Genomic DNA, 21339 nt, shown 5'->3' on the forward strand with positions numbered 1-21339 from the left:
TCGAGCTCTTTGGCATCAACTCAACTCGCCGTGTTTGGAGGAGGAGGAATGCTGCCTACGACCCCAAGAACACCATCCCCACCGTCAAACATGGAGGGGGACATATTATGCTTTGGGGGTGTTTTTCTGCTAAGGGGACAGGACACCTTCACCGCATCGAAGGGACGATGGATGGGACCATGTATCGTCAAATCTTGGGTGAGCACCTCCTTCCCTCAGCCAGGGCATTGAAAATGGGTCGAGGATGGGTATTCCAGCATGACAATGACCCAAAACACACGGCCAAGGCAACAAAGGAGTGGCTCAAGAAGAAGCACATTAAGGTCCTGGAGTGGCCTAGCCAGTCTCCAGACCTTAATCCCATCGAAAATCTGTGGAGGGAGCTGAAGGTTCGAGTAGCTACACATCAGCCTCGAAATCTTACTGACTTGGAGAGGATCTGCAAAGAGGAGTGAGACAAAATACCTCCTGAGATGTGTGCAAACCTGGTGGCCACCTACAAGAAACGTCTGACCTCTGTAATTGCCAACAAGGGTTTTGCCACCAAGTAGGGCTGTTGATTCGGTTTGGCCCGAACTGAAAAACAGCCGAATTTCCCCTGATTCGGTGGTTTTTAGTTCGGGACGAACCGAACTCAAAAATTGAGGGCAACCAGGGAGCCGAATTCAGCGAGTTCGGGAGTTCACAAATAAATCCGGCCAATTCGGGGCGTCAGTAAGCAGCATAACCGTCAGTAAGCAGCATTCTCCTCCCCCGGCCAATTGGTGGCCAAGCTGGGTCTTCTTCTGGCCAATCAGTCAGGATTGAGTACTGGAGGAATCAGCTGATGTGCGGCCCGGCCCGGGAGAGAGAGAGAGAGGGAAATCCTCCTGTGTGTGGGGGGTGCTTGTGCACATTCGCTCCTTTCTGCGGCTGCAGGGGGCGTATTTTTTGGGGTACAGACACAAAACTTTCAGCAGAGATTCAGACAAGCCTTCTTAAGAGACCACCCAAGTTTTGTAAACATTGGGTCAGGGGGTCCCGAGATATGGGCTCCCCCCTTTTTTCTTTCCATGGCTGCAGGGGGCGCATTTTTGGGGGTACAGACCCCAAACTTTCTGTGGAGCTTCAGATGAGCCTTCTTAAGATACCCCCCAAGCTTTGTAAACATTGAGTCAGGGGGTCTCGAGATATGGGCTCCACCCCTTTTCCCTCCCCCCTTTTCCATTTACGTGGCTGCAGGGGGCGCTTTTTTGGGGATAAAGCCCCAAACATTCAGCATAGCTTCAGACAATCCTTCTTAAGATACCATCCAAGTTTTGTAAAGATGGGTTCAGTGGGGGCAGAAATATTGGCTCCCCCCCTTTCCGTGGCTGCAGGGGGCGCATTTTTGGGGGTGCAGATCCCAAACTTTGAGAGGAACTTCAGACAAGCCTTCTTAAGAGACCACCCAAGTTTTGTAAACATTGGGTCAGGGGGTCCCGAGATATGGGCTTTCCCCTTACCCCTATTGGGATGAATGGATCAGCTGTTCGTGTATGCATCTCCAGAGCAAAACGTCCCGTGCCTAATTGGAATCATCTTGGATTACAAGTCCTCCCCAGCCCCTCCTGACGGAACAGAAGACAGCCACAGTAAGACCCCTTTGGGGGCTTTAATCTATAATTTTTCTCCTGTGTGTGTGTGTGTGGGGGGGGGGAAAGCAGAGTCTGTGTGTGTGTGGGGAGGAAGCAGTTTCTGTGGGTGGGGGGGGGGGAGCCAAAGGGGGCTTTTGCCGGTTCTGCCTGGGGGTGTGTTCCCCCTGGAGTCTCTCTCTCCCTGGTTTGAGGGGGGGTTTCAGTTGTGTGTCTTCAGGTTTTCCCTCATTCATAAGAGCGGTTAGGTCTATTTGGATGCTTGCTCAAAACTGGTTTTCAAATGGTGACTTAAAGAATGCATTTGGAGTCCCATGCAAAAGGGGAAATTCCACCCCTCCTGCTCATTATGCATAGCTAGCTGCCTCTGTCCCTTTCCATGGTTTGCAAACTCCCAGGTGTCAGGTGTTGCTTTGCACAGTTGCAAAGGTGTTGCTTACAAGGTTGTGTTGCTCTGCAGTCGTGTTGCTTTGCAGTTGTGTTGCAATGCTTTGCAAACTTCTCAGCTGTTTGTCGGGGCTGGGAGCTTTGTGCGTGGGCGGCAAGCTCTGCTCAGACATGCACATTAAGGGTGGGAGGACCCCTTTCGGGGCCCATATCTCAGCCCCCCCCCCGACCCAATCTTTGCAAAACTTGGGGGGTCTTTCAAGAAACGTCCTTTGAAGCTCCGCTGAAAGTTTGGGACCTCTACCCCCAAAAATGCCCCCCCAGAGCCGCGGAAAGGCGCGGTTGTGTTTTTAATGGCTTTATTCGGCCGAATTTTTTTCCCGAACTTTGAATTCCCGCCGAATTGCACGGACCCGAAGTGGGGGTGTTCGGACTTCGGCATATCCCGAATCTAAACAGGTCGAATTCAGCCGAATCCGAACTATACCTAATTTTTTTTTAATTCAACAGCCCTACCACCAAGTACTAAGTCATCTTTTGCAAAGGGATCAAATACTTATTTCACTCATTATAATGCACATCAATCTCTGACTTTTGTCTTCTGGGTTTCTGGGGGTTTTCCTGTTGTTATTCTGTCTCTCACAGCTACAATAAACCTACCATTAAAATTATGGACTGGTCATTTCTTCATCAGAGGGCAAGCGGGCAAATTCAGCAGGAGATCAAATACTTTTTTCCCTCACTGTACCTCACAGGGTGTCTGTTGTGTGGAGGGGAAGGGAAGTTGATTGTAAGCTGGTTTGTTCTTCCTTAACTGGTAGAGAAAGTCGGCATATAAAAACCAACTCTTCTTCTCCTTTCCCTGCCCCATGTCCCAGCAGTCAGGGTACAGTAAAAAAAAAAAAAAAAACCAGGCCCAAAATCTGAGGGGACACAGAAGAGGCTAGCCTAGAAGGGCATTTAATCTTCGCTCCAGCTGGGTAATATTAGCCAATTCATTTAGGAGCAGCTGGCCTGTCTGAGACCTGCTTGTTAAAAAAAAGAAAAAAGAAAGAAAGAAAAGCAAAAAGGCACAATCCGCTCCCAGAATGATATACATCTGGGAGAGAGAAACGGAGAGGAAGCTCCCTTTATTACACTAAGTGGGCTGCTTAAACACACTGCGGAGAGATCAATCCGGTCAATAAGAGTCTGTAATTAGAGAGTCTGAGGCCATTCCACTGCACCTCTCCAAGGCGGCCTTAGAAACAAGCCGATTTGTCAACGTCGACTGAAGCACGTTCTGTTACAAGCAACCGGAGCCAATATCTTTTTCTTTTTTTAAAACATACTCCTGAAGAGGTTCCTACATCCTCATCCAGGCCTGAAGCCAAGCAAGAAGCAGCTCCAAGTTCAGAAGCGGGGGTGGGGTGGGGTGGAGAGACGTGAGCAGCCTTTATCAAGATACTGAATCTTCTGCCTTACTGTTCTTGGCTGGATGTTATTCTGGACCCTGCAGGCACCTCTCAGCGTATTTCCCCCCCTCCTTCCTTGCCAAGGGAACCAAACTAAAAAAACAAAACACCGATTTAAACTTTTACGACATTGGATGGAGAAAGGAAAATTTATGCCTTAAGGAAGACTGCATTTGCACTTATCTTCAGGGCAGACATCGGCATTTTTCGTATTCGAAGGTAACAGCGTGGGTCTTATACCTTTTTTCTGACTGTGCGCTTCCTTAACCAGATGTGGAGGGGGCCCTCTGCTGCAGAGCACGCTCTCCTGCGCTAGGCACTTTCTGGCTCCTTGGAAGACTTCAGCCTTGTGTAGTCAGATGCACCTAGCAGGAAAGGAAGGCGTGCTCCGCAATGGGTGACCACCTCCGCAACCAGCAAGGAGGAGCACAAATGGAGAGAAATGGCAGGATCAAAGGCAAAGTGTCTTGACCACTGATATTTGGGGGGGAGGGGAGGATTAAATGGGTGACATGGTGGAGGTCTGCACATTTAGGCAGGATGAGTAGAAAGAGAAATCTAGAACTCAGAACCCCCAATGATGTTTCCCTCTCCCTGGCATACTAGGCATCCGGAACCACCAAAAAGCTGAGCGGTAATGTGTACAGAAGGATGTATTTTTCCACCTAATGCTAAACTTATGGAATTCACTGGAACACAATTATGGTCACAGCCACTGAGTTTTAAATGGCTCTATAAAAAGACTAGACACAGAGTCTATCAATAGTTATGAGCCACTACGGCTAAAGCAGTGCCTCCCTGTACAGTGGCAGTATACCTCTGAATAGTATGTGCCAGGGACAAAAATCAAGGGAGGGTGGTCTCCTTCGTGCCTTCCTTGTAAGCATCTGGCTGGCAGCATTCAGAAAGAAAATATGCTGGAGTAAATGCAGATTTTTCTCTGACCCAACAATGCAATTCTTATGAGTGTAAATTGTTTTTATAATGTTCCGAAGAACTTTCAGCTGAAGCCATACCAGGAACCGATCGTGGTTAGCAATGGCTTCCTGTGAAAATCAAAGGCAAAACCCCTGATGACAACAGAGCTGAACAGAGGGGCCGTGGCTCAGTGGTAGAGCATCTGCTTGAGATGCAGAAGGTCCCAGGTTCAATCCCCGGCATCTCCAGTTAAAGGGACTAGGCAACTAGGTGATGTGAAAGACCTCTGCCTGAGACCCTGGAGAGCCGCTGCCACTCTGAGTAGACAATACTGACTTTGATGGACCGAGCGTCTGATTCAGTAGAAGGCAGCTTCATGTGTTCATGTATAACTACATCACAGCAAGTCCTACAGTCACAGAAGCAGACACTTTTGAAGCAGTAAGTAATAGGTTGGACTCAGAGATCCATGGATGCAAGGATCTGTCCCCAAGCAGTCTTTTACAATCTCAGAGAAGTTTATTGTGGAATAAGCATGGACTTAAAAAACTGGAGGAGGGGGAAGCGGTGAAATTTACCCATCTGCCTCTTCCATCAGTGCAACTCTACTGACAGAAGCAGGAAGAGGGGGGTGATTTTGCCCCCTCTCACATTGCTGCCCTTTGACCCATGCGACTTCTAGTCCACGCAGGTCCCATGTCCCTGGGAATAAAACTTTCCTGGCTTACTAAATCTGAGTCTGAATTATAGTCTTGTGTGATTTATGCATGCATACCAATCGTGCCCATTTGTGCTTCCAGCTACAGAGAAGCCCGGCTAGAGCAAAGGCGACAATGACCCCATTTGTCGAGGCAAACCAGGATTTGACTGATCATCTGTGAGCTGAGTCCTGGGTTTCCAATCTTGACATCGATCCAACAAAACCATGGTTTTGCATGGCGTCTGAACTCAGCCAGGGAATGTTAGGAATGTCCTGGTTACCAAGGGCACATTCACCTTAGTTCATACAGCCCTACTGTGAGTTATAACGGGTCAGGCAAACGACCTACATACACTTGGGTGCACGCCTGAGAACATGTCATCAAATTATTCCCAAAGCTCAACAGGTGAGCAGGTGGGGTTTCTGCAACAGACAAGTCAATGAGGAAAAGGTTATCTTAAGGTCAGCCTAAAAACATTGAAATCTCTGCTGTACAACATGCCCCAGAATCTTCAGTGACTCATGGATATTCCTTGGTGGTTAAGCCAAGGTGGGAAGGATTCCTTCAAAGTGAAATCTGAGAAACCACTGCTCTAGGGAATATAGGCACCAAACAGGGTAAGACTAGCGTGGTGTAGTGGTTAAGAGCGGTGGACTCTGATATGGAGAGCCGGGTTTGATTCCCCACTCCTCCACATGAGTGGCAGAGGCTAATCTGGTGAACTGGATTTGTTTCCCCACTCCTACACATGAAGCCATCTGGGTGACCTTGGGCTAGTCACAGCTATGTTAGAGCTCTCTCAGCCCCACCTACCTCATAGGGTGTCTGTTGTGGGGAGGGGAAGGGAAGGTGATTGTAAGCCAGTTTTAGTCTCCCTTAAGTGGTAGAGAAAGTCGGCATATAAAAACCAACTCTTCTTCTTCTTCTTTATTAGTTACGTCTGTGTCCTACCCATCTTCCAGCAAGCTCCAAGCTGTACTCTCCAGTATTCTTGCAGCTTGTTACTGGTCAACCCGTATACAGGAGCTTCACAGAATTGTACTGGATGTTCAATCCATTTTCAGGACCCACTTCAGAAGACACAGCACAGGGCCTTCTTTTGATTCGACTTGTGGCTTGCATTTTATTAAGGACAAATACCCAAACAGGCAGAAAAATCAAATGCAAATCTTCCTTTTGCTGAGGTTACAGGGCTTTGGATCCACATGCAACAAGATGCCACGTTTTTATATTTCATCTACTGCCCAACAACCTGGCTAACAACTAGTACTCTCTGCACAGGAAACCAGACAAAAGAAACGAGGCACATTCCTGTAACTGCTGACAATAGGAAAAGGCTCAGCAATGCAAATCCTAGACTTCAGCATTCTATTCCGATTTGGCTGCTAGCACAAATTAAGCGAACAGGCATACACGGGGCATGCGAGAGGAGAAAAGCTGTAATGTATCATAGCAGTATGTCCTGATCTCAAATTATATCTTCCATTCAAACATGAAAGCCCAGAGTCACCTTCCTTCGCGAGCTCTCTGGAAAACCTGTTACCATAAATGCTCAGCTCCGCAGCCAGCAATGTGTGTCGGGTAAAAAGTCTAGCTGGCTTTGTGCCTTCGCGTATTGAGCAAGAAAGCACTGGCTCCAATCTAGTGCAAACCGTGTGCTGAAGGCATGCCCACTCCCCATTAGATGAGGAGCCATGCCCACCAATGACGGCATCCAGCTTCCGATGCTACACACACGGTTCTCGTCACTGCAGTGGGGACTGTGCTTCTTGGGCAGTGGCAACACTTTTTGAAATTCCTATGACTGCAGCAATATGGGTAACATCAAGGAAATGACGAGGAGGGGCTGTGGCTCAGTGGCAGAGCATCTGCTTGGCATGCAGAAGGGCCCAGGTTCAATCCCCAGCATCTCCAGTTAAAGGGACCAGGCAAGTAGGAGATGTGAAAGACCTCTGCCTGAGACCCTGGAGGGCCACTGCCAGTCTGAGTAGACAATACTGACTTTGATGGACCATGGGTCTAATTCAGGATAAGGCAGCTTCATGTGTGTGCTGGTGTGTACTTGTGCATCCCATTCAGTGTGCTGCTGCTGCCGCCACCCAAGAATTGGCAAGTGGCATCAATGCTTCATGGGACTTCCCAGCTCCCAGGAGGACAGAGCGGCCCAGGCACACAATGCAGCAGCCTTATTGTTCAAGGCTCGCTTCAGCCCTCCTCCCAGCACACTGGCCCGCCTGGCATGTGGTCTGAGAGTCCCCAGACCAATGGGCAGAGTGTCGAACTAGGATCCAGGAGACTCAGGTTCGAATCCCCACACCACCTTGGAAACTCACTGGGTGACCTTGCCCCAGTCATATGCTCTCGGCCTGACCTACTTCGCAGATCTGTGCTTGTGAGGATACAATGGAGGAGAGGAGATCGAAGTAAGCCACTTTGGGTCCCCAATGGGGAGAAAGGTGGGCATAAATGAAGTAAATAATAAATAAATAAATACCTTCCACAATTCTAAAAAGTAAAATGTGCTCACCATTCACAGCACATGCAGGACTGGATCCTGCCAAAAACCTCTGCAGACAGAAAGATTTCCATCCGTGGGGTGCAGCTTCTCTGCCTCTCCCCTCCTGTCCAAAATGCCCCAGAAAATGCTACTCCAAGGAAACAAGGGACCCTTCCCACATCAGCATGAATGGGGAGTTGGAGGACTGCCAGGAGGAAGGGGAGAATCAGTGAAAAACTCCTCCCCTTTAGCGTGCAGGAATGGTCCGAGAAATCCACCCCAGTCAAGAAATGATTATTCACCATCATAAACAGGGAGGGAAATGATGTGCTGCTTGGTCAGTTTTAAAGCATTGTTCTCATTGCTGACTGGCAGCGCAGGAGTTAACATTGCATTCCAACTGGAGAAAATAATTTAGTGCCTTACCTTCAAAAGTTCCCTTGGGAAATCTTGGCCTTCGTTCATTCCCTGAAGGTTGGCAATGAATTCTTGGCAGGACATCTTTCTGCCAATGTTCTGAAAGATACAGGACACAGAAATATTAATGCAAATTAACAGAAAAGAGTGAGATGCTAGGGGTTTTTTCATACTAAAAACTCTAATGTGTTCCCCCCCCCCCAGGTTAAAAAGCAAACTAATGAGCAGCAATCCCAGGGTTAGAGACATTCTTATGTTAAGTGTGTCTGTTTGATGCAACTATAAAACAGAAAATGGCAGGAACAAGCCACCCAACAGGGGAAGGGTAGAACAAACAGTGGGCCTGCAACTCCTACAAAGATAATGGGTGAGGATGAATCTTAAGCAATTGCACAGGCTTTTCAGCAGCAGCTCTCAAAGCACTTTAGGGGAGTGGGTTGCGTTCCAAGAACGTTAAGGGCTTGCCTAACAAACAAAAGCTGGAATCGTTTCTGCCAGAGCAACAGCCTCAAACCATTCAACTGAACAGAAATTCATGTTATTTTTTTATTTAAAGAAAGAACTCATCTTTGCAAAAAGAAAATTGCCAAAATGGAAGGGGGGAAGGAATAAGCCTTTAAAGTTGATTTTATGGGGTTTCTTATCTTCAAACTAGTGCAGAAATACTCTTCACTGCAGTAAGACACCAGATCATGGAGTCACGTTCTTCCTCTGCCAGAACGAATTCCTCAGTACTGCCTTCTAAGGTGTTTATAAACTAATATTAGTAACAGGAGAACCAGGGTGCCCACTAAACAAGGATTTCAAATTAGATTTCACACCTGGATGTATAGTTGGAACTTCGGACCCTCTTCACTCACACATTTGGGGGTACAGGGCCCCCTTCACCCGGAGTGATCCGTTGCTACCGAAGATAGAGGGAAAGAAAGCAGATTGCTCTTATGGAACCAGGCCCACCTGCTTGGACCTGCAACGCCTGGGTGGGAAAGATCCATGCAGGTGCCCCTGCTCATATGAACGCAGCTGTCATGTACTCTACCCAGTGATGCAGGATCAGAGCACATGAGAGAAGCTCCCCCAACGCTGTGTCTAAGACAGAGAAAGGGCCCTGGTTAGCCTCAACCGCACTTAATGTTGCTGCCAGCAAAAAGGTTCAACATGGTTAAGGTACAACACATATGAACACATGAAGCTGCCTTATACTGAATCAGACCTCTGGTCCATCGGTCAGTATTGTCTACTCAGCCTGGCAGCGGCTCTCCAAGGTCTCAGACTGAGGTCTTTCACATCACCTACTTGCCTTGTCCCTTTAACTGGAGATGCCGGGGATTGAACCTGGGACCTTCTGCATGCCAAGCAGATGTTCTACCACTGAGCCACAGCCCCTCCCCTAGGTAGGATTGGGGAATTCATATCATTTCCAAGAAAACAAGGGTTAGAGAGGGACCACGCAAGCCAATGTCCCATTTCCAAGCTCCCAACCCTGTTAAAGGTACCACCGTGTTGACCTTTAGTGATATCTGAATGATTTACCATGTATCAGCATGTGAGAGAAAGGCTCAGTTTACCAATGCTTGACAAATATAAAAGGAACCAGTATCCAGCAAATTGGGGATCATAGTAAGATTTCAAGGCTTCAAGGGACTTGCAAGTCATAGCAGAGCAGGAAACTGCAGCTAGTTTTTCAATACTGCTGAAGTAAATACCCTACTCAATCTGGAAGAATCTACATGACATCCCATGCAGTTGACATGCATATTATATGTAGCACTTTGGTCTTTTGTTTTAAGCACTAAAAGGTAAGAGGTATGCAAATGTTCTAAAGAAAGAAAGAAATGGTTTATTTAGTAAAGTCTTGCTACATGCGTACAGACGGAAGCACTGAATTATAGTTAGGAAACAGACAGTGATGGCTAAATTGCATTCCAAGCTATGGCTGCATTTCAACTTACCACCTAGAAAAATAATACAACAGCGGGACACAAAACAAAGAAATATATATACACTTGTTAAAAGAAGTGCTTCAAGATCGAGAGAGAGAGAAAGAGGCAGGAAATAATCTGTTGCAGTTGTTATGGCTGGTGTTATGAATTTTTCACACTTAATAAAAAGGGTGGCAATAAATAAATACGTAAAAGAGAAGCAATTACATTTCATCTTCAGAAGCCATCTCAAAACGTTAAAAGCCAAAATCTCAGTTCTGAATTACATCAGTACTATGGTCAAAACCTAACTAAGCAAGATGCCGGGAGAGTTCTGACCATCTGAATTCCTGCTGCTACCAACTACCGTATATACTCGGGTATAAGCCGACCCGAGTATAAGCCGACCCCCCCAAACTTGAGGCCAGAAAAGGGAATTTCTTATTGACCCGCGTATAAGCCGAGGGTCAATAAGAAATTCCCTTTTCTGGTAAAGCTGCGCTCTAAAATGGCGGAGCGCAGGGAAGATCTTGCCCCTGCCCCAGGTCGCCCTCCCGCCGGCCTCCCACCCCAACCCACCCCGACCCCAGTGCCATTCAAGGGGGGGAGGGGGAAGAGCCCCTGAACCCCCTACTCACCAGGAGAGTCGGCGGCGGCAGCAGCGGCGCAGCCTTCCCGGCCCTGCAGGAGGCCCCTGCCGGCCGGAGGAACCCTCGCAAGGCCGGCGGCGTGGGCGGGGCGGCCTTGCCGGCCCTGCAGAAGGCCCCTGCCGGCGCTGCCGGCCGGAGGAACCCTCGAGGGGCCGGCGGCGGGGGCGGCCTTGCCGGCCCTGCAGAAGGCCCCTGCCGGCCGCTGCCGGCCGGAGGAACCCTCGCGGGGCCGGCGGCGGGGGCGGGGCGGCCTTGCCAGCCCTGCAGAAGGCCCCTGCCGGCCGGAGGAACCCTCGCGGGGCCGGCGGCGGGGGCGGGGCGGCCTTGCCGGCCCTGCAGAAGGCCCCTGCTGGCCGCTGCCGGCCGGAGGAACCCTCGCGGTGCCGGCGGCGGGGCGGCCTTGCCGGCCCTGCAGAGGCCCCTGCCGGCCGGAGGAACCCTCGCGGGCCCGGCGGCGGCGGTGAGAATGGTAAGTTCTCCCCTCCCTCCTCTCCCTCCTCCCCCCTCCCCTCCCCTACCGTATTGACCCACGTATAAGCCGAGTTCAGCTTTTTCAGCCCTTTTTTTGGGCTGAAAAACTCGGCTTATACGCGAGTATATACGGTATTCACTGATTTCAATCTTTAGTTTCAAAAATAGCTCATTTGCCACAGAGACACAAATGATCGAAGGTTACTCTCCATAATAAAAGCTCCCTTCCTGTCTGTGCTGTCCCAATGCTGTCTGGCACACTATTGCTTATTTCTTTTTTTTATTTTATTAAATTTGTATCCCACCCTCCCCAGCAAAAAGCCAGGCTCAGGGCGGTATGTTGACATGAGCACATGAACACATGAAGCTGCCTTATACTGAATCAGACCCTTGGTCCATCAAAGTCAGTATTGTCTACTCAGACCGGCAGTGGCTATCCAGGGTCTCAGGTAGAGGTGTTTCACATCGCCTACTTGCCTAGTCCCTTTAACTGGAGATGCCGGGGATTGAACCTGGGAACTTCTGCATGCCAAGGAGATGCTCTACCACTGAGCTACAGCCCTTCCCCTACTACTACTACTATTGCTATTGCTTCTCAACACTGTTTCCCTTCTTCTTCGCCCTTACTCTCCCTGTCATCAGTTGCTCACAGTGCTGTTCATTTCCATTGGCCCTGGCAACCCCAGACAATTTTGTTTACCAGCACCTGCCATATCTCCAAATGAGATGTAACCTCGGGAAGCTACTGGGGCACATCTCTCCAAAGTCAACAGAATCCAATGGAAGTGTGAGCAAATGAGGTCACAGACAGTGAGTGGAAAGAAGAGCTGCAATGAAATAAGGTGAAGGCATTTGCAAAAGAGTACAGAAACTCATTGAGAATGGGAGATGCTCAGAGGGGCTGCCACAACTTGTCATCTCTGTGCTCACAATATGAGCTTGAGTGGCTCATCCCCAATATGAAGATGAGAATTTTCACCCTAGGTTTTTCACTGAATGAGGGTTCGCAATCTGTGGAATCTATATTTCCCAGGATGCACCTTGACAGCACACCTTAGATGCTGCTGAAACAGCTTCCAAGGCACCACAGGAGGTGAAAGGGAGAAGAGGAAGAAGTGCTGGTTTTTATATGCCAACTTTCTCTACAACTTTAGGAAGAATCAAACCGGTAATCACTTTCCCTTCCCCTCCCCACAACAGACACCCTGTGAGGTAGGTGAGGCTGAGAGAGTTCAGAGAGAACTGTGACTAGCCCAAGGTCAGCCAGCTGGCTGCATGTGTAGGAGTGGGGAAACCAACCCAGTTCACCAGATTAGAGTCCGTCGCTCATGTGGAGGAGTGGAGGATCAAAGCCGGTTCTCCAGATTAGAGTCCACCGCTCCTAACCACTACTCTTAACCACTACACCATGCTGCCTCTCCAGGAGAAGGAGAATAAGAGCAAGGAGAGACAGAGACTCTCTGCCTGCCACAGCAAAACAGACAGCAGACAAGTGGGGCTAGGCTCACGGAAAGCACTCGAGAATTGTGAGCGAGTTTAGAACTCTAAGGGTGTGTGTGAATTTCCCCCCCCAGAGCCTCGACTTCTGTTTGTAACCTGCCAGGCCCCTTCCAATTAACCCATAGGGAGGTTCCCTACCTCTATTTTTTAGGCAATCATTTGTATTCAGCTGTGACTTGAAGGGAAAGCCCACATCATATGCCTCCCACTATCCTCCTTTCCCAAGTAACTCAGATCTCCAGGCTGGCACTGCAGTTTCTAAATAATGGTGATGCCTCTGGGATTCCTCCAGAGCTGTCAGCTGTAGCACAGGCTAGGACAAGGAATCTTGGTGCACCTTCACTTTTACCCCTTAGGACCCTGTCAGTGCAAAGGGAGGCAAAAATCAGAATTGTATAGGGAATCCACTCTCTGATGAATTTCTTGTACTGGCTCCATCCAACCACGACAATCCTTCAAGGCCTACAGCAGCACGCCCTTTGGGAACCACTAGGCTAGATTAAGAGGCAGCCACTTGCCAAAAACTTGCAAAGAAGTGTACTGCCTAAATGGGCCTTTGAAACTGGTCCCTCAAGTCCTCACCGACCACACTGTCCCACAACAGATTAAAACACACCACCCTGCGTGACCTTCGAACTTCGGATGCAAGAGCCAGATAGAGCTGGGCAACCTGTTCTGATGGACCAAGAGCATCTAAGGGAAAGCTATGCATACCCTGCCACCTAGCGTTCATCAATCAGTCTGACAATCCTGCAAAGCAGCAACTGGTAATATTAATGGTAGATATTCAGGCTGTATACAGTTATTTCTGTGAAGGAAAAAGAAGAGCGTCTGTCCCCTGATCACTGTGGCCCAAGTCCTTATCCAGCGCTGTCAGATCAATAACTGTACAAACCCAACAGGCAAAGACTAGTCTTTAAGCAAGGCACATCAAAACATATTCTATTTCTGGTTCAATCAATTTCAATTCCACCCCATGATAGGACAGACATTTCTGAAAGGGAAAGGTAGTCTTCTGTTTTTTTTTGGCTCCTTTGAATGTGCAATATGTGCAATATGTGGATAACTCATTCTTTCTTTATATTATTTTGAAAGCAAAAAATTGGATGTCGTTCTTTCAAAATTACTCTATTCATGGAGAGGGGAAGTGCCTTAGTAATCACAGGCACTGTCCGTACCAACAACAGCCACCAGGACACTCTATTGCACTACTGCTGGTCACACTTCTGGAAGCGCACTGAAGGTTTTCCAGAGCACAGCTGGAAGGACTACAAAAATTTAACAGAAATTTAACAAGTCAGGGACTAAAGATAACCATTTGAGCGTCAGACATGAATGACTTTCCAGCACAGTCACTACTAAGTCTTTGAGAAGTCATCCTCTGTACACAACTTCGCTTTGTGCTCCAAGTTGCCAAGTACCCTAGTTCCAAAGAGTGCTGGACCATGAGCCCACTTGAGACTATTACTACTGAGGCTGCTTGGAGGGTGGTTTCCCCTGGGCTCATTGGGGCCCCTGTAAGAACCACAGCCGCACTGGTAAGGGACACCAGAGAGCTGGGGAGGAGCTCTAAGATCCCATGCCTGTGCATCTTCTTTAGAAGAGCTACATTCCAGAACCAACGGGTTGAAATTAGGTCAAAAGAGTTTCAGTCTAAACATTAGGAAAAACTTTCTAACAGTTACAGCGGTTCCTCAGTGGATCAGGCTTCCTCGGGAGGTAGTGAACTCTCCTTCCCTGGAGGTTTTTAAGCAGAGGCTAGATGGCCATCTGTCAGCAATGCTGATTCTATGACCTCAGGCAGATCATGAGAAGGGAGGGCATCTTGGGCATCTTCTAAACATGGAGTAGGGATCACTGGGGGTGTGGGGGAGGAGATAGTTGTGAATTTCCTGCATTGCGCAGGGGTTTGGACTAGATGACCCTGGTGGTCCCTTCCAACTCTATGATTCTATGATTGGAAGTCAAACGGCTTCAATTGTTATCATATATTCTAAGCCACCTGGAAGACCAGCTGACTGGAAGACAGGATATATATATCCTGAATAGAAATAAGCGTTCTGCTTGCACCTGGAGCCCTGTGGCCCAAATCCCAAACTCCATGGTGCTACCAGTTGGAAGGCAGAAGTGCAGCCATATTAGGCAAACACTACTGGGTCAACACCATCCTGAGCAAAGAAGCCAGGGTGCTCAGTCCCAGTCCCCTTTCCACTGCATTTCCTGAGTCTGGGCAGCTTACTGCTACAGGAAATCCTTAGGCTAATGTTCTGCGCATTCAAGGCTACTCTTCCATCTATTATTTATACCCTGCTTTCCCCCACACACCCACACAACGGAGACTCAAAGTGGCTTACAATACTGGTCTCTCAATTTTATCCTCAGATCACCACTTGCAATATGGGTTAAGCTGAGAGAGACCGGCTAGTCCCGGGTCAACCAGCAAGCTTCCATACCAGAGTGGACCAGAGTGGGGATTCAAAGCTAGGTCTCCCAGATCCTAGTCCAACACTCTAACCCAGGGGCGTCAAACATAAGGCCTGCAGGCCGGATACGGCCCCTTGAGAGCTCTTATCCGGCCCGCAAGCCAGCAAAGGCAGCCACCCCACTTCGCTCTAATCTGGCATGGCCCAGCCCGACCAAGTGACATTTATGTCATCTCCAGCCCTCGTAACAATTGAGTTCGACACCTCTGCTCTAAACACTACACCATGCTGGCTCTCAGTTGTTATACCTGATACTGAGTTTGTCCAGTTCAGATTTGTCTTGCCTAGCGTTGGTTCACACAGGCTCTGGACCCGTGGCTGTCTCACAAACTTTCCCCTTGCTTTCCAACTCTGCTCAGATCACCTGGAAGGCCTTATGGCCTTCCTGTAAGAATGCTGGCAGCGAGCACCTAGCAGCAACACACACACCACTGAGCGTGCCTCGTGAAATTTCTAACAAAACAAGATTCACGATCCCCCCATTTTGTAGAATACTCACGTGGCCATGGAGGTCCGTGTTGAGCAGCATAATTGCACACGTGAGGCAGTGGACTCCATCTGCGGTGAAGAGGAGAGAAAAAACACCCCAAGCATGAAATACAAAAAGTGACACGGGAGGGGGGGAACCACAACAAATCACACTTCCCACTACTCACATCTGCTCATGAAAAGCATGATTCAAGCTGAGTCAGGACCCCCCGCAGCCTAATTAACACACTTTCCTTTCAAAAGCAATTTGCTTCTTAAGAAACGCATGACATTAACTGAGAAAGAAGACTCATGGAATCAAGGCATATGAAAGGGAGGTAACTGATTTTGCCCCTCGAACAGGAAATACACTCCTAAATCATGCTCTGAAGAGCCACTTCTCAGAGGTCAAGGGCTCGCATCACCTCAGTTGCAGAAGCAGACCCTCCTTTTCACAGCCTGCTCCGCAGCCCAGTTAAGCCAATGATGTAAGCAATTTCAGTCTCACTTGTCTGTAAGACGAGAATTACTGGAATTCCACCTCTCCCACCTAGGCCAGTAACACCTTCACAAAACACCGGCACAGTGCCCTGTCTGTTTTTTCCTTCAAATCCTTGTTCAATGCTGGCTTGGTCCCTCAAGCCCCTTTGTTAGCCCCTGAATTCTAACTTCCCCTAATTGAAACTACATTTAAGTATGTACTAATCACACGGGTTCACATACTTGCATAACATTCAACATAAGATGCTCGGGGCAGAGACTGTCTTTTGCTCACCATACACACTAAGGGGTTGGTATTATTTACATTATTGTGGCAGTGGCCATTGAAAACTGACCAGCCCACCAGTTAAGATCTGCCTCCCAAGCCCTGCTCTCTGTACCCTCACCTGCAGTGGGGAGGCCAGCAGTGACTTGAGATGGGGCCTTTTTGGTGGTGGCACCTCACCTTTGGAATGTCCTTCTTGAGGTTCACCTGAGACCTGTCCTTTAGGCATCAATCTAAAACATGTCTTTTTACTTAATGATTGTTTTGTTTTAAAACTGTTTCATGGTCTGCTTCTAGCCTAAGAACTGTTTGGTGGATTTTTTTTTTCTAGGATGATCAGTGGTCGTTTTTCACTGTTTTTATACCCATGGCTTGTTGCTAATTTTATTATTGATTATTTATGTTGTCATTTTTGCTTATAAGCCACCTTGAACAGGTCTCTGGAGAGGAAGAATATAAATTCTGCCCCTTTAATAATGGCCATATTGGATCAGTTTAACACATGGTCTCTGACAGTGACCAAAGAAAGATTTACAAAAATTATCCATATTTTAAATCATAAATGTTTTAGGAAGTTCAGAAGCACTGCATGATGGTAAAAGCCAACTCCCGCCATTTGTCCACAGCATCTGCTAATTTGAGATATACTGCCCCTCAACATGGAAGTTCCACATTTAGACTAGTAATAATACCAGACCGGTAGTCCCTTTAGACTGTTGCAGGAAAAGAATCCAACGGCACCTTAAATACTAACAAAGTTTTATTCCAACACAAGTTTTCATGGAATAGAGCCCATTCTTCAGATGCAGTGTAGAGGGGTCCTCAGTGGGCAGCCAGTTATATAGGAGATGGGGGGAGTAAACAGCAGGCTCAAAAGGGCCATGAAACAGAAACATGCAGGATGACAAGTTAATGATGTACAATTCAAACCAACTCAGGAATAATTTCACAACCCTTGACCCTGCTGTTTATCCCCCCCACCCAATACAAATGTCTGCCTAGTGAGAACTCATCACATTACATCTGACAAAGTAGGTTCTTCTAGTCCATAAAAGCTTGCGCTGGAATAAAATCTTGTTAGTCGTTAAGGTATCGCTAGAGAGCCAGCGTGGTATAGTGGTTAAGAGCGGTCACAGTTCTCTTAGAACTCTCTCAGCCCCACCTACCTCACAGGGTGTCTGTTGTGGGGAGGGGAAGGGAAGGCGAGTGTAAGCTAGTTTGATTCTTCCTTAAGTGGTAGAGAAAGTTGGCATATAAAAACCAACTCTTCTTCTAGACTTGCCTTTATTCGTATATATTCAGATTATTCATGATCTTCTCCTCATTCCTCTCAGAGAGAATTGCAATGATTTACCAGCAAATGGTCTGGGAGCACCTTTTATGGTAACATCAGTGGGAAAGTTAATCCTTTCTTCAACGCCATTTCCCAAACAAAAATGATTTTTTTTTATTAATTTCATTTATAGCCCGCCTTTCTAACACTCAAGGTGGATTACAGCCCCCTCCCTCCCTCACCCAAGAAAGCTATTGGGGTGGGAAATGTATTGGCTGTTCTTTATTAAATGCACGTCTTCTAACTAAGCCCTGGGAGTTTATACAATGCTTTGAATTGTTCATTTTCATCTCAGTCATTCATGTGGGGTGGGACTATATTATTCCCATATTATGGAGGGGGGGGGGCTGAGGCAGAGTAGCTGCAAGGTCATAAGGGAGGCAAGATTTAAACCAGGAATTTCCTGGTTCTCTGCTCAGTCTCCTAGGCTCAAGCTACAACTAGGGTGGGGAGGGGGCTTTAAAAACAGCCCTGCCACCTTCACACGTAAAACATGGGTGGGGTATAATTTCATAGGCCAATGGGTCATATTGGCAAGCAATGCTAAACTCATCCTTCACCCACTGCTCTTACCCCCACATTCCCTTTCTTTCTTCCTTCCAGGAAGAAATGAGCCCAACTGGAAGAAAAGTATGTCAGTTTGGAGGTATATTCAACACTCCACACACCTTTTTGGCTCTTTAAATTGAATCCCACGCAGACCAGAAGAAGAAGAGATGGTTTTTATACCCCACCTTTCTCTACTGAAAGGAGTCTCAAACAATCACCTCCCCCACACACACACAACAGACACCTTGTGAGGTAGGTGGGGCTGAGACAGTTCGGAGAGAACTGTGACTGGCCCAAGGTCACCCAGAGGCTTCATGTGGAGGACTGAAGATGAATAGATAATGCCAAGCTTTAATTAACTGTGGAGTAAAATTACCTTGTGTGGAAATGGCATTCGGGTTGCAATGGTAGTATCTATTCGAGAAATGAACTAGAACTCTCTCTCTTTCCTGAGTTTCTCCAAGAAGGGAAAAGGCTTTGAAGAATTTCCTAGAAAGATAGTCAAAGAAAAGTTGTTAAATCTTTGAAGGTATTTGTACTACGGCTGGAAATATTTTCCCCCCAGATGTTTGAGGGCCATTTGTAAGAAGACTCACTACCAACAAGGTATATTGTCTTCCCGTATTCACCTTTGGTTAAACAGCTTCTGCAAGTTTCTGTGTGGTTTCCAAAGCCTGCACAACCTATTACAGCCAAAAGCTGAAATGGGACCAAAGGCCCACCAAAATGATACATTTCTCAAACTGTTTTCGACTGCCTCAGTAGATTATACTGTCCGTCTCCAGCCCAAGATTAAGAACATAAGAAAAGCCCTGCTGGATCAGACCAAGGCCCATCAAGTCCAGCAGTCTGTTCACACAGTGGCCAACCAGGTACCTCTAGGAAGCCCCCAAACAGGACGACTGCAGCAGCACCATCCTGCCTATGTTCCAAAGCACCTAAGATAACAGCCATGCTCCTCTGATCCTGGAGAGAATAGGTATGCATCATGACTAGTATTCATTTTGACTAGTAGCCATGAATACCCCTTTCCTCCATGAACATGTCCACTCCCCTCTTAAAGCCTTCCAAGTTGGCAGCCATCACCACATTTTGGGGCAGGGAGTTCCACAATTTAACTATGCGTTGTTTGAAAAAATACTTCCTTTTATCTATTTGGAATCTCTCACCCTCCAGCTTCAGCAGATGACCCCGCGTTCTAGTATTATGGGAGAGGTTTTCTCCCTGTCCACTCTCTCCAAACCATGCATATCTTGTCTTCCTTCAGCCGCCTTCTTTCCAAGCTAAACAGCCCTAAGAGTTTTAACCGCTCCTCATAGGGCAGTTGCTCTAGCCCCCTGATCATTTTGGTTGCTAATTCTATAGATAGTCTATAGATAGTCCCAGAAATAACATTGCAAGACAAATGTTGCCTATCCTCCTGTTCTAATTTTAAGCACTTGGGAGGGATGGGACCAGCAGCAATTGCTACTTTTGCTAAATATGGCCATGTCATTCCTGTTCTGATACATGCTTTGCCAGATGCCAAACTTGCTTTAAACCTGCCTTCTAGCACACGGAGCCCAACCTGAAAACTCACATTTCTAAATCCAGTTAATCAAAACAGCTGTGCGTTTTGTAGGTTTTTTTAAAGATGCAGCTGTCAGGTTCGCTCATTCTTTCAGCTCTCAGCACTCCCCTCTCATTTTCCTTATATATTTTTCAGAGCAGGGCTTTCATTTCTTTGGCTTTTCAATCTCCAGATCAGACAACTTACACAGCCAGCATTTTACAATTCATTAAAAAAACAACCTCTGGTGAGACAAGGGAAAGGAACTTCGTTTTTCCCCTCCATCCATGACAAGGAGAAATCACACCTCGAAAAGCAAGTCATGGCCAATGTAATTCACGGCCATCTTAAGGCAGGCTATTTCTCTCAAGTAAAGTAAATAAACCCTGAAGGGAGATTTGATTCCCCTTTCCCCAGTCCGGTTACCTCGGCAGGTTCAAGGCTATTCTTCCCTCACAAAGCACCTTCCCACAGAAGCTACACACGCTAGTTATGAATGACCGGCCCTTAGCAAGATGCTTATTTGTTACACTAAAATGAGCTTTCTTCCCTAAGCCAACCCGCCAAAATGAATAAAAGCCAGACTAAGCTGACGTTCCTTTCCAGAGCCATTAAATTCCTATCCAAAGGGGGGAAAGTTTTATTCACCCTTCTTAAGCTGAGGCTGGCCCACCCCATCCCTTCCAGTGGAGTTCCATGGGCTCTGATTGACTGATAATCACTTGGACTTGTATGAAGGATTGGTTCAGAGTCCTGGAGGAGAGGTGGGACTTTTAAGGTTGATGATTGCCACAGCCCCACCACCATTTCCCTCCTGCTGGCCTAACCTACTGGGTAGTGTGAGACAGCTCTAGGATAGGTATGAATGGCGTTCTCGGCAGATGACTTCTCGGGGTCATTTTTTGTTCGCATGACCCCCCCCCCAAAAAAAAGACACATGTTTTGCAAGATGATTGCATACCTGAGGGAGAGATCCAAAGACATGCCCGTGAAATTAAAGAACTTAAGGTATTCCTCAGCTACGAGTCTGCTGAATTCATTACTACAGAGAGAGAGGGGTGGGGGGAAGATCAATGAACCATGTTATTAAAAATGAACCTTCATTTAATCTCATCATTTTGCAGACACATCATTTAGGCAAAAAAAACCCATGCCAGAACCTACTTTTTGCCCAAGTGCTTTGCTACGTCAGACCGCTTGAATTTGTCCAGCTTGTAGAGGCGTCTCGCCAGCCTCTGGGCTGCTTCCACATTGCTGCTGCTGGTGCCGTTGTTGAGATTGTGACTCAAGTGTTCGTGTCCCTCTTTTTCCAATAGATCATTGCTACTCATGTCCCCTGTGGCTTCTAATGGTGCTGGGCCATCCAGTCTTGTTTTGCTACGAAACAGTAAGGGAAGCAGGGATGGGGGGAAGAAAAAAGGATTAACCTTTATCTGAGAAGACTCAGTTTCTAACAGCAAAGAAAGAAGTTGGTTATGAAGACTGTATCATAGGGAAATTTCTCCTGAAGCTTCAGTGAAGTGAATGAACACCTTCATCATTTCAATGGGAATGCTTAGGAGAGCATCAGTACGCCCATATACTCCTCTTTCGGAGACAATATTTCTGCAGACTGGCACCTAAACAACACCTTAAAAATAATACCATTTTGGCAAGAAACC

At 47.4% G+C, this 21339-nt stretch overlaps 1 protein-coding gene and 1 non-coding gene across 2 annotated transcripts in view; one reads left to right on the forward strand and one right to left on the reverse strand.

Moving 5' to 3' along the window:
• The window catches only part of PSD3 (pleckstrin and Sec7 domain containing 3), a 126276-nt gene extending 105255 nt beyond the window's left edge, over positions 1–21021 (reverse strand). The window contains exons 1-6 of the mRNA XM_056847975.1: positions 20843–21021; positions 20640–20720; positions 18506–18618; positions 15513–15571; positions 9940–9942; positions 7997–8086 (exon numbers count right to left, since the gene is read on the reverse strand). Of these exons, the coding sequence (XP_056703953.1) occupies positions 7997–8086; positions 9940–9942; positions 15513–15571; positions 18506–18618; positions 20640–20720; positions 20843–21009 (513 nt within the window). The 5' untranslated portion in view covers positions 21010–21021. The remainder of the gene's footprint in view (positions 1–7996; positions 8087–9939; positions 9943–15512; positions 15572–18505; positions 18619–20639; positions 20721–20842) is intronic.
• Positions 4552–4620, forward strand: TRNAL-GAG (transfer RNA leucine (anticodon GAG)). Its single transcript has one exon. It is a non-coding gene; the product is annotated as a tRNA-Leu (tRNA).
• Positions 21022–21339: the final 318 nt, after the last annotated feature.

Source organism: Euleptes europaea, chromosome 4 (genome assembly GCF_029931775.1).
Source record: "Euleptes europaea isolate rEulEur1 chromosome 4, rEulEur1.hap1, whole genome shotgun sequence".
NCBI lineage: Eukaryota > Metazoa > Chordata > Lepidosauria > Squamata > Sphaerodactylidae > Euleptes > Euleptes europaea.